Below are 12,946 nucleotides of genomic sequence, written 5' to 3' on the forward strand. Positions count from 1 at the left end.
TTTGACCTTATTAGAGATTTTGAAAAATAGTGATAAAAGTATCTATTGAAATATTTAACTTTAGTTTATTAAGGAAATAATGATGTAAGTATGTTTTTAATAAAAATGGAATTTTCAAAATCAATTTTAGAATAAATATAACAAACTATAAATGATGGAAATAGAAACCTGACTTGTTGAAATGAAGGTAAAAATAAATAATGCAACACGTACAAATTTTATAGTGGTTCGGTTCAACTATCCAACTCCACTCCCTTGGCTTCTTACCAAGGATTTCAATAATCCATTATAACTTTTTGCAAGATTAACTATAGCTTTAGCTTTTCGATGGATCAACTATAACCGAATACACAACTTTTGTAAGGATCAGTTGAAACCTTTTTACAAATACTTTTTATAGGCTTAAGCACAAACCCTTTAAGCTTTAAACAAGATACAGGAAAGTAGGCCTCGGGGCATTGGTTGAGCGGTCGGGCAAGTGATATATTAGTGTCAGTCCTACGCAATGAGGCAAAACCTTACACTTGCGATTTACATCCCTTGTTGTAATCAAGGGCACAAGTACCGAGGGCCACACAAAGGCGGTCATCCCAAGATAGAGGAAAGCATAGAATAAAGCTTAAAGAAGCTTTTACAATGTATCACTCAAAGAATATAGCTTCTCACAAAGTAAAGAGAGATTAGAAGGATTAAGAAGATAAGTACTCTTTCTCTCTTTTTCTTATTGAAGATGAAAACTTGAGGTATTTTTTTTGGCTCAAGGCAATAGTAGAAAGTATTCGAACAACATATGTTTCTTTATCATCTTCTCCTTTTATACTTGATGTCAAGAGAGTGATATCTGCAAGAAATAGCTTTCTTTCTCTTCAAAATAATTATTAGAATATTCAAAAATCAAAATAAAAGAATGAGGGAAAATTTAGAACAATTTTGAAGTCTTAATAGGCAAAACTGTGCATTAAATACAATTGTTTAAACTAGTTTTTTTAAGGTTCAACACACTCTTTACTTGAGTACAAAGAGTTCGTAATCTAGTATTTTTTATCTTTACTCGAGTAAACAAAGTTTGTAATCGACTAAGTTTTGTCTGTACTCGAGTACAAATATTTTGTAATCAAATTTTTTTTTTATGTTTACTCATTTATAAAACTTTTGTAATTGATTACAAATCAGCTTCATCAACATAAATTAAATACTTGATTACCAATCAAATATAGTCGATTATACATCAATTTTTACTTGATTACAAATGAAAAATACTCGATTACTTTTGATATAGTCGAAACTTGCAATAAATACTCGATTATAAAAGAATAATTAGTCGAGTATAAATCCTTACATACTAGAATATATTTTAACTTATAATCAATTATATACTATACAAAAATTGTTTACTCGATTACAATAAGAATTATACTCAATTAAAATAATGAATACAAAATCTCAATAGGCTAGCTCAATAGATTACTCGCCTAACATAGAATTTTTACTCAATTAATGCTTTGATACACTCGATTGGATTTAAGCTTTACTCAATTAAGGCTTTGATACACTTGATTAATTATATGATTTACTCAATTAAAATTGTATAAAAAATCAAGTTTAATACATTATTTTGAATATCATCAAAACAATTTTCTTATTAACAACAACATCTAAATAAAAAGCATAAATATTAAGAATAAATATAAAACACAAGTGTTTATGAAAGTTGGTTAAAACTAATTTTCTAATCACATTCACTTGGCTATATAGAAAGCCTTAATGGACCAAGATAATGAGATATCCTCATCTCATGGAATTTCACTAAATTCTCAAAGAATAATAATTTGAGTACATTGAATGTTACTCAACTAAAATTTGTTTCTTTCTTGATCAAAGAAATACCATTCTACTTGGCACATAATAGAATTATCCAAAAAACTATTTGTTTAGATATACTTTATCAACTATACACACATGAAATACATATAAGTTAAATAGCTTACTTACTACTTAATTGAGACAAAACATATAAAAAATTGCAAATATATTGAGCACACTATATGATATTCAACAACAAAATACAACATATAACACAAAGATGCACTATAAGCTAGAATACATATAAGTTGAATAAAGCATATATGATTTCTATTCTATAAGTTTTAAGCCATTATACACATGTATATTTTGAGTGATTTAGATAGGAACTTTATAATTTTGTTACTCAAATGCATTGAACCTAAACAAGAGTAGAGACTAGATGTAACACCCCAAGAACCCAGAGAATGATAGTATATATCGAGGATAAGTAAGAAATAAAATAACACCAACTGAATATCTTTTGGACTAAATGTAGGTAAAAAATTCTCGGGTTAATGTGTTTAAGCTAGGAAATCTTAAGGATGGTTGACTCTTGAGAAGTTTGCATAGAGCTATTAGGATAAGTTATTTCAATCATTCCTATCACTCGATGCAAGATGTTACACCACCCAAGAGATGGAAGAAGATGATGGAAGAATGTAATTTAATCTAAAATAAAAAATAAAATTTAAAAAACAAAAGTAGTCGGTTGAGGGACCCACAAATGGTTCTCAACAATCCCAAGAACCAAAATGCAAAGGTTCCAGCAATTGCTAGAACCCAACAATGAGCACCGTGATGGTCAAATGGGCCCTACCCAATATTGCTAGAACCATCACTAGAACTCCAATAGGTCCTGGCACACGAGTTCCTTGCCAACTTAGGTTTTTCATATAGAATTTTGTTTTTTTTTTTCATTTTGGATTAAATTTGATTTAATTTAACTAAATAGATTAAGAATAATTTTGATTTTGTTAAGGCTGTTACAAACAGGGAGGATGTTTGGCAATTTAGAGAAAAGACAGAGATTTGTTCCACTAAAGCCAAAATACATAGTGACTCAAAAGCATATACGATCAGTGGGCAATTTACCCATATATATTTCTAAAGAAGTTTCCGTAACAGTTAATCATGCACGCATTAAGGTCCCGAGCAATCTTAAAACATGTCATTATGATTACCAAATCTTGTAGAAGAGGGCTTTTTCAATCAAAAGACCGCTCCTTTACTCAACCACGGGACATATTATCCAACAATAAGATTACAGAATCTATTTGAGATTTCACCAAGTAAATCAAAACCACGGCGGCCATCAAATAAACCCACTTGGAATAGCTGGTTTAAATTTACGGCAAACTTTTTTACAGTGCCTCAGTTCCATCCAGTTTGAGCAAATGAAAGAAAAAAGAAGGGAGGCCGTTTGTTAAGTCTTCCATCCAAAGCAGTTCCAAGTGCAAACCTTACTTATTACATGATACCCCCAAGGTTTCAAGGTATGCTTCCAAACATTATCAAGCATTGGCAGCCTTCTCAGCAGGTGCATCCTCCAAATCGCCATTCGATTTTACTCGCTTAGCTTCGTAATCTTTGACAGCTGCCTTTATCGCATCCTCAGCAAGCATGCTGCAGTGCAGTTTAACTGGAGGGAGAGAGAGATGTTTTGCAATTTCCCTGCAAGGTCATTAATTGAAACAATAATCTAGAAGCGGAGAACTGTCACTGACCCTAGTCAAATGGAGAAGCATCCTCAATGTGTAAACATAATTATATATATATATATATGGTAAGCAAGCTCATGAAATAACACAAGAACGCACTGAAATACAATACAGATCTTCCAACAAGTAATGGGACCATCAAGAAAAATAATTTAAAATTGTAGAATGCTACCAACAAGAAGAATTGGGATAAGGAGAAAAATAGTGTCAACCAAATAGGTTTGCATAAGAAACTTACAATCCACAGCAAATGCGGTTTGTAAACTAGAAAATATAAACTGGCATATGAAACTAGAGAGCACAGACGTGCTCCTTTATTCTCTTTCCCAATAAAGTTATTTATAAGATAGTAAATTCTACCCAAACCCCATGTTTAAACTTAGAATTTGAGGTTCTTGTGTTTTTTTTTTTTTTCTTTTTCTTTTTCCAAACAGCCCTTCCATTGGGTCAAGAGCTCCTAATAGTGTTAAAAAAGAGTAAAATAATCACTCTCTCCATAAATCTAACCCCCCACAAACCCTACCTCCCTATCTCCCTATCTGTGCACCTACAAACACTCGGAGCCAACAACTATATCCTTCTCTGCCCTGAAGGTACAGTCAAGATAATCTGGCAAACCTAAAATCAGAAGCATTTCTGTTTGTGCATTTTGAGATCGGTTCAATAACATGTATATATTTAGGAAATGTGGAATTGAAGCTGAAGCTTTTGTTTGAAATCTGAAGCTTCCATTAGCACCATCTCTCAAAGCTTCAATTCGAAACCTGAAGCTTTCATTGGAGAAAAATCTGATGTGGAACGGAAGAAAAATATGGAGCCAAAGCTTTTGTTTTAAATTAAAGAAAAATCTGATGATTTTGTTTGAGTTTGAAAAATCTAAAGAAAGATGTAGAATTGAAGAACATTTGTTTGAAGTTTGGACCTTTTGTTTTAAAAGTCTGAAGAAAATGTGGAATTGGAGAAAAAATTTATTTCTTAAGGTCTTGGTTGAAAAATCTGAAGAAAAATGTGGAATTGAAGAAAAACTGAAGCTTTTGTTTGTAAAATCTGAAAAAAAGAATGTGGAATTGAAAAAAAAAAAAAATCTGAAGCTTCAATGCCAAGCTTAGTGTTATAACCTAAGGAGCAATAGAGGGACATTATTGTAATAGAATTATAAGAGTTTGTTAAGACATTTTGTAAGTTATTAGGAGCACATGGGTGCTGTTAAGAAATCAGTTAGCAGCTAGCTATGTCTATAAAAAGGCTACCTGTAAGAGGATGGATATCATGTGAAATGAAATGGAATTCCTTCCTTTCTAATTCTCTCTCTCTCTCTCTCTCTCTCTTTTCTCTCTAATTGTCCCACCCTTTTCTGCGAATTTCTCCCCCTCATTCAATTCTATCATTCTGATTTCTCCCCCTAATCCCAATCACAACCCTAGGTAACCCTAGGAATGTAACAAATGGTATCAGAGCCAATCGATTCTCAACTGTGATTTTTATAATCCACAGTAATTCTCGACTCAAAATTGAAGATGAACTGAGCCGATCATCCACAATTGTGAACTCTGGCAGTCCTTGTTCGACTTTTGAAGACGAAACAGGCCAACAATCATCGGCTGAGAAATCTGAAAGTTTCTAGCAATGATTAAGGTCTAGATTGTAAAGGCGGGTGAAGGTGAAACAGATCCAAGCAACATCGACAATGATTCTGGAGCGACTGGATATGGGTCATTGCAAGTCATTGAGGCGATTTAGGTTGCAAAGCAATACCCAAGAAAACTCTCACGAAGTTACATCAAAGCCAGTCCTCGGCTACGGATTGGAGATAGTAGTGAGAAGGGAAGCGCGGTCGAAAGCGGATCTAACAAATTAACAAAACCGAGCCAGGCAATTCCCAATCAACTCTTGGTTCGACTTGAAGGCAACGGAGAGTTGATCATCCTCAACCACTAAATTGCGATTGAGACTCAAAATTTGGAAGCGAGTATCGAAAACGGGTGCAACAAGTGATTCAAGAAGTGCTACCCGAGTCTATTCCTTTGGGGACTACAACCGAGTCTATTCAATTGGAATTTGTAGGCAAGTAACTGACTGGTGATCAACAATTGGTGAGTCCAATAGAAGATCCACGAACAAGCCAGGCAATCTTAGCAACAATCTAGCATTCTTGTACAAATTTTGAAGGTAAAGTAGGTCCGACAATTTTGATTGTGATTTTGGCAACTCATCGCAGGTAGACTCAAATTTTGAAGGTGCAATCAAACAACTGCATCTCAATTGTTACTTTGTGAGTTAAGCGAATCAAGATAGGCAAGCGGACGAGATTCCAGTGACTTGGGATGTTGAGAGTGGGTGACCTTCAGGAGGCCACAACAAAGTTGATCGAGTATAGACCCAAGCGATTTCTGATCGATTCTTGGCAGCAACAAAAATCAATTGTGCTTTCAGAAAGATTGCAGCGGAGTAGGTTGATTTATGGAAGCTTTTCAAAGGAAATTAAACTGAGTCAATCAGGGTTAGGTGGTATTAGGGTTGCATGAAAGATTAGGTTTACTGAAATTGAAGAAGCGATTGAGGCAGAATAAGCGAATAGTAGCAGCTGTTTCAAAATCCACCAGTTTTCAGGAGATTGTTCAGAGGTCATCCTAGGCCACGGAAATCTGTTCTTGTGAAAATTTCTGCCATGGCTGACAGAATAAGCATGAAACAATTCAAAACACGATTACAACAGAAGAATGCTACAGTTTCAGATCTGCAAGTTCAAGTGGTGACCAACCAGAATTATGAATCGATTGTGACATTGATCAATAAGTGTAAGGCCTTTGCAGACAGAATTATCAAAAGGTTGGACGGAATTGATGAAAAATTGGAAGGTCTATCAAGGAAATTTGATGAACCTTCGATGATGTTTTCTCAGATGGATCAAGTTAGAGGTGAGAGATACAAAGAGGAGTTCACGCTGTTTAAACAAGAAGGCTCGGTTATGGAGTACTTGGTCAGGTTTGAGAAATTGAGAGCAATTGTGCTCAAGTTCCATCTAACCTTAACCGAGTCTTATTTTGTATCAAGTTTCATTAGTGGACTTAATGATGCGTTGTAGCCTATTGTGAAGATGATGTGTCCTATCACAGTGCAGCTAAGAGGGCAAGGCTTCATGAAATGGCATTGGAAGCCATTTCTAGAAAGCACAGGTAGCAGCCTAACAGTTATGCTAAGAGCAGCCAACATATTGGAGGTTTGGACTGGTAATTGTAAGAAGTGAGGAAAGACTTGAAATGGAGCAGGCCATTCAGGATGACAAGGGAGTAAGGGCAGCAATTGGAGTAATTATTGAGGCTCCAACGGAGGACAAATCCGTTGAAATGAATCCTACTTCAATTGCAAGAAATTTGAAGGAAAGCCAATAAATCATTATGAACTAGCATGGGAACAAAGCATTGATTCATTAGTGATGCCGGCTAACAGTTAGGCAAAAGATGAGGTGAACCGGGATCCAGATCCAACAGAAAGGGCTGGAGTTTCTTTAGATCATACTAGCCAAGTTGCTACCTACTTTTTCTCTGCACCGAAAATTGATGATGAGTGGCCAAAGATTGATGAAAAAGCTTACAAGTACAGATTAAGGGTTGTCTTCCTTCCACAGCTCAATAGGGGTATTGTCAAAAAAAAATTTCAAGGGGAAGACAAGATCGAGCTCAGCCACGAGCTGCAATTACCCTTTGTGAATTGGTTTGTTGCAAACCAAAAATCATCTTCCCAATGTTATGAAATATCATATGTTTATCGAAGAGCAATTTGGTATGGGGCAGGAATAAAGGTAAAGCATAAGCAAAAGGTGGCAAAGCTTTTGTCTTGGTTGGGCTCTTTTCATCCTCCATCATCCAAAAGAAAGTCAAAAAGGGTGGTAATAAAATGACAACTTCGACAAGAACTCAATCTTACAAAGTGATTGTAAATAGGTTTTAGGCAGAAGGACTAAGGTTCTGTGCAGTTGCAGACAAAGACCTTCCTAGGCTGCTAAGTGCCCTTCTTATTGACAGGCTTACACGCAAGGCACTTGATGAATTGTCAAAGCTCTCCAGTTATTTAAGAGTGTGAAAAAGTGAGGACTATGTGTTTGTTGATACCATAATGCCACCAACTGGGGGATACCATAGTGATTACCAATCAATTCCTTCAAGTACTGTTGGGGCTAGCCTTACCTTGGAGATAATAATTCAGCATTCTCCTGTGAATATTTGGACCATTTAGATACGATGGAAGTACTGGTGTACTAGTTTGTTCTAGAGGAGAAGATGGCTTACTGGAAGAATGCATGGAACTAGTCATTGAGTTGTGGGAGCAGAACATTAGGGCTAAACAGAGGAATTGCCATGAAATTGGGAAGATGTTGAGATAAAAGGTTGCTGCTAGACTACTAATTGCTACCATGTATTGGCATAGTTCATGTATGAAGACCCAAGACATTGTTGGGGCTTACAGATCAATGGGAAAAGAGAGCCTTTGCATGGAGATCTGCGAAGACAACATTTTACAAGCGCAGGAAAAGCAAAAGAGAAGGAACATAAAGGTAAAGAGGAATGGGCCTAGAAGGAGAAAAAAAGAAAAAGAGATTAAACAAACAGTGAGAATGGGTATTGGATGAAGAAATAGCGGCTCAATGGTAATAAATTTCTCGGGGACAAGAAACATTTTAAGGCGAGGAGAATTGTCATGACCCTAAGAGCAAAAGAGGGGCATTATTGTAATAGGATTATAAGAGTTTGTTAGGAAAGATTTTGCAAGTTGTTAGGAACACATGAGTGTTGTTAAGAAATTAATTAGCAGCTAGCTATGCCTATAAAAAGGCTACTTGTAAGAGGATGAACATCATGTGAAATGAAATGGAATTCCTTCCTTTCTAATTCTCTCTATCCCTCTCTCGTTTCTCTCTAATTCTCCCGCCCTTTTCTGCTAATTTCTCTCCCTCCTTCAATTCTATCATTCTGATTTCTCCCCCTAATCCCAATCACAACCCTAGGTAACCCTAGGAATGTGACACACAGGTGGCCATGTATATGTAGGCACGTATATACATATGAGCCAGTAGAGGCGTTAGTACTTCATCAAGGAAAAGTAAGTTTGTTATGGTGAATTATGTAACACCCCTAGCAAGAAAAAAAAGCAAGCTGAAGTGCTTAAAATTGAAGCACCATTCACAAATCCAACACATAGACACGATAAAACCACTCTAAAGAGTTCACAAACAAAACTAAAAGTGGAGCCACATGCTGTTTATCCAGAAAATAAGTAATTTTTTATTGTCAAGTGGTCGAAGTTGTATTAGATTTAGAAAAGGAATTCAACTCACGTGTTCTTGATAGACAGAACTTCTTCCATCTGCTTTCCCTTCACCCATTCGGTTGCTGAAAAACAGAAAACCAACAGTTAATAACACTGTTCTTGCAGCTAAGGAAAGCCTGTCTCTTGTTGTGGTAGTAAACTGATTATTAAATTTATATGTGCTACTCCAATACTCTACTTCAGATTCTAAAAACAGAGATAAGATATAATAAGAAGTCAAAATAAAAACCAAAACAAGTTGCATTATTTTCTGCGAAGCAAAACATGGTTGCTTCATAAAGCTGGATTAACTCTGTCCAAAGCCAGAGCCAGCAGCATACTTGTGCAAAACAATAAACAGTACAAAACACCAACAATCAGTAGTAGGAAAATCAAAGAATAAATAGTAGGAAAAAGTCTGTAAAAAGCATAAAAAAGACCAGCTATAATAAGCTAAGACCAAATTTCACAAATTTGTTTACACTGGTTGAGTTGGTAAAACCTAGAAATAGATATGATCCACCTGTAGGTTGTCAATCAAAGGCAAATATTCAAATTACAGTGCCAACATTTCAGCAATTCAATCTAACTCCGTTGCGGCAATATGACATCAGATTTCAGTTGAAGCTTTACCTATCCTAGATTAAAAATTTAACAACATTATAGGCACAGACCAATTCTTATGCAGTATCTTTAAAAGCACCAACTAGCTTGAGGAACAAGATAATAAAAGGACACACTCCTAAACCATCACAACCAAAAACCATGCCAAGACAAATAAAATTAGGACAAGTTACCAACAAAATTAAGGAAAAATTATTAATTCATAAATTCCGTAACTTTTACTAATCAAATTCAGCAGCCCAAACCCTCCTGGACACTAACCTAATACCATGTTCAAAAACTTAAGAACTGGAATTTTTCAAGTGAAAGGAAAACCACTTTTTTTTTGTGTGAATAATGAAACAAAGAATTTTCTGACTAATATTTATCCATTGTATAACGTAATTCATCATTTTCGCTCACAAACTCTAAAAACAAAGTAATTGGGGCCGCTGACATTCCGAGAATAATAATCTGCTGCACGTGCACATACATAATTCAATACAAACATATAAAACCTCAGAAGAGTATCACAGCACGAATCAACAGACTAACCGACGGAAGACGAAGCAATAGCGGAGCCACAGCCGAAGGTCTTGAAGCAGGCATCGACAATCTTGCCGGTCTGATCATCGACCTTGATCTGCAGCTTCATCACATCGCCGCAAGCGGGAGCACCGACCAGGCCCGTGCCTACAGTCGGATCATTCTTGTCGAAGGAGCCAACGTTCCGGGGATTGTTGTAGTGATCGACCACCCTCTCATGGTACAGCCGCGCAGCAGGGGTTTGCGCTCCACGGAACCCTAACCCTAGCAGTCTCTTAGATGCGGGCCTCAACATCGTCGTCCTCGTTCAAGTTCTTCTACTAGAGAGCTGCGAGTTTGGATTGGCTTTCGTTTTGTCAATGGAACGATTTGACGATATTTCTTGTTCTGCAGAGAGACCTGAGATGGAAATATCGATAATATTCTATGTTGGGGGAAGAAGGTGCCCTGGCAGTGGAGGGAGACGAGGGACCCGTCTCGATCTTACCCGGATCATTGGAATCCAGTCGTTTTTTTATTTATTTTATTGGATTCGAAATGTGGGCAATGTTAAAAAATAAAAAATTAAACTAATATACGAAATACCTAATATACCCTTCTTTAATTTTAACAATTACTATAACTATTAAAACTATTACAATAAGTGCTCTTGAGATTTGAACTAATTACAGATAATATCCTTTCAGACTTTAGGAATAACATTAACCTCTCTTCACCTTACAAAACTTGTTGCACTAAACCCCTTGTCGTTTCTTTGCCCCAGTTAAAACTTTTGAATATGATAAAAACACTCATTTATTTGTCACTCCATCATTTTCTTTCTCTCCTAAACGATACAATAGTTTGATTAGAGAAGATAAATAAGTTTTGCTGCCAATCAAAGCTTATTGATTGTTGGATAAGAAGAAGATCTCGTACACCCTTTACTATTTGAGGTTATTGGCCATTGGAAAAATAACTCTTTCTTATAGAGCCTCAATTGTTAGGGATGGAGAACCAACTGATAGGGTTTTTTAATTCCATCCACAACTTTATTTGTTGAGAAATTTATACTTTGATTTATGAAAATAATAATTTTCAAAAAACTATTTTAAGTAAATTTGATTTTTTGATGATTTTCAAATATTTTTCTATATTATGTTAAATTGAAGAACTTCATGCTCATATATATTTATATCCTTCAAAATTGCAAAATATGTTATCGAGCATGATGTAAAACTTTTGAGAAAATATTTTTGAAAGATTGGCTAATTATAAAAAGCCATTTGCAAAACTAATCGAGTATTGCTAAGTATTACATTCATATTAATCGCATATTGAAGTGATTCAATCGATTATCATATGTACCTACTCGAGTATGTATTGTACAAAATCTATAGTTTTTAAAGCTAGAATTGAGTATGGAACTTTTTATAATCAATTATTAATCGTTCAGGGTATACTTCAAAATTAATTGAGTATCTCTATAGCATTGAAATTTGAGCATATATCGAATCAAGTAAAGCTTATATTTCAATCGACTAATGCACTTGAATTAATTGAGTATCTATTTCTGTTAGTTGAGTGCTTTACATATCTCTTGTTTTTTCATTTCAAAAATCAATCGTGTTATATTTTTTGTGCATTGCAAGCTAGTTGATTATGTGTTTTTAGCAAAATTCTCCTTAGTCAAGTAACTTATGCATGCGCTCTATTTCTCAAACTTTAATCAAGTAAAACCTATTGTCAATCAATTATATGTATTTCTAAAAGTCGAGTATCTTTTTGAATTAATCGAGTAAGGTTTGGACTGTCTCTGGCCAAATTTATGTGCTTTAAAATTAATCAAGTATCAATTGCTTATACTTGATTATATATTCTTGTTAGTCAAGTAAGTCTGGCCTAATAGTCGAGTGCTTAATACATAGTCTCTGAGACTTATGAGTTAATTGAGTAATGCTTGATCATACTTGAATAAGCTCTAGATATAATCTATTACCTAGTTTGTCCAATCAATTGAAATGGTATATTAGTCGAGTGACTACTATCTATTTTTGAAAAATATAGTTGTTAGACACATTCAATGCTTGACAATCTTTACTTTTCAGTTCATTAAATATTTTTTAGACAACATGAGTGTTCTTGAATGAATTAATAAATGTTGTTTAATATTGATAAAGACAAAAAAATAGCAATTGTGAGGCAAATAAAACATTCAATTTGAACTCTGTTATGTTAGTTAATATTCAATATAGGAAATCTATAAATAAGAGTGGAAACAGCTTGAAAAGTGTTACCAAAACTACTTGAGCTACTCACGCGTTCATACAACTTCTTAAAAAGCTTCAAGAATTCTTCCTATACTCTAATCCTGCTTCTGACGAGCTTTATTTCTTAATACCTTTCAGTGAGAAACCCTTTGAAAGTGTACTCCATTCAAAATATTGTAACTGTAACCGTTCGCCTCCTAGAGCCCTCGCTAGCATAAAGGATCCATGAGAGGGTCATTAAAAGAATGATATAAAACAATAACTCAAGACAAAAACACGCCCCAAACTTAATACATTAGAAAACATAATCTTCTGATCACATGAAATCACATAACCATCCCTACATAACCATACACACCATATACAATAGCTCAGCTACATTACATGCCTTAATTCCAATAACCAAAACACACTAACTTACACAACCAAAATGACACCCATAACCCTAGGTTTGGGAGAACTCTACACATGCTACCATGGCTCAATGATCTGGATCCAACCCCACTGTGTTAGTTCCAAATGATGGAAAATATATCCCAAGAGGGGGTGAATTGGGATTAGGGTAAATTCTTCAATAGTTTAAAAATCTATTGTTTGCAAAATACTATGTTTCGAAATCAACCTTTTTGTTAAAAATGTTTAAAAACCTATTATGATATGTTTCGAAACGTTCCTTTT

The 12,946-nt window shown here is 34.9% G+C and overlaps 1 protein-coding gene across 1 annotated transcript; it reads right to left on the minus strand.

Annotated features, from left to right (window-relative positions):
• Nucleotides 1–2,985: 2,985 nt before the first annotated feature.
• Nucleotides 2,986–10,500, minus strand: LOC127795723 (iron-sulfur cluster assembly protein 1-like). Its single transcript, XM_052327586.1, has 3 exons — nt 10,029–10,500; nt 8,899–8,953; nt 2,986–3,516 (listed from the first exon to the last, which is right to left on the minus strand). The coding sequence occupies exons 1-3, from the start codon at nt 10,312–10,314 to the stop codon at nt 3,357–3,359; spliced, it is 501 nt and encodes a 166-aa protein (XP_052183546.1). The 5' UTR covers nt 10,315–10,500; the 3' UTR covers nt 2,986–3,356.
• Between the last annotated feature and the right edge of the window lie 2,446 nt (nt 10,501–12,946).

The sequence above is a fragment of the Diospyros lotus genome, chromosome 2, assembly GCF_014633365.1.
Source record: "Diospyros lotus cultivar Yz01 chromosome 2, ASM1463336v1, whole genome shotgun sequence".
Lineage (NCBI taxonomy): Eukaryota > Viridiplantae > Streptophyta > Magnoliopsida > Ericales > Ebenaceae > Diospyros > Diospyros lotus.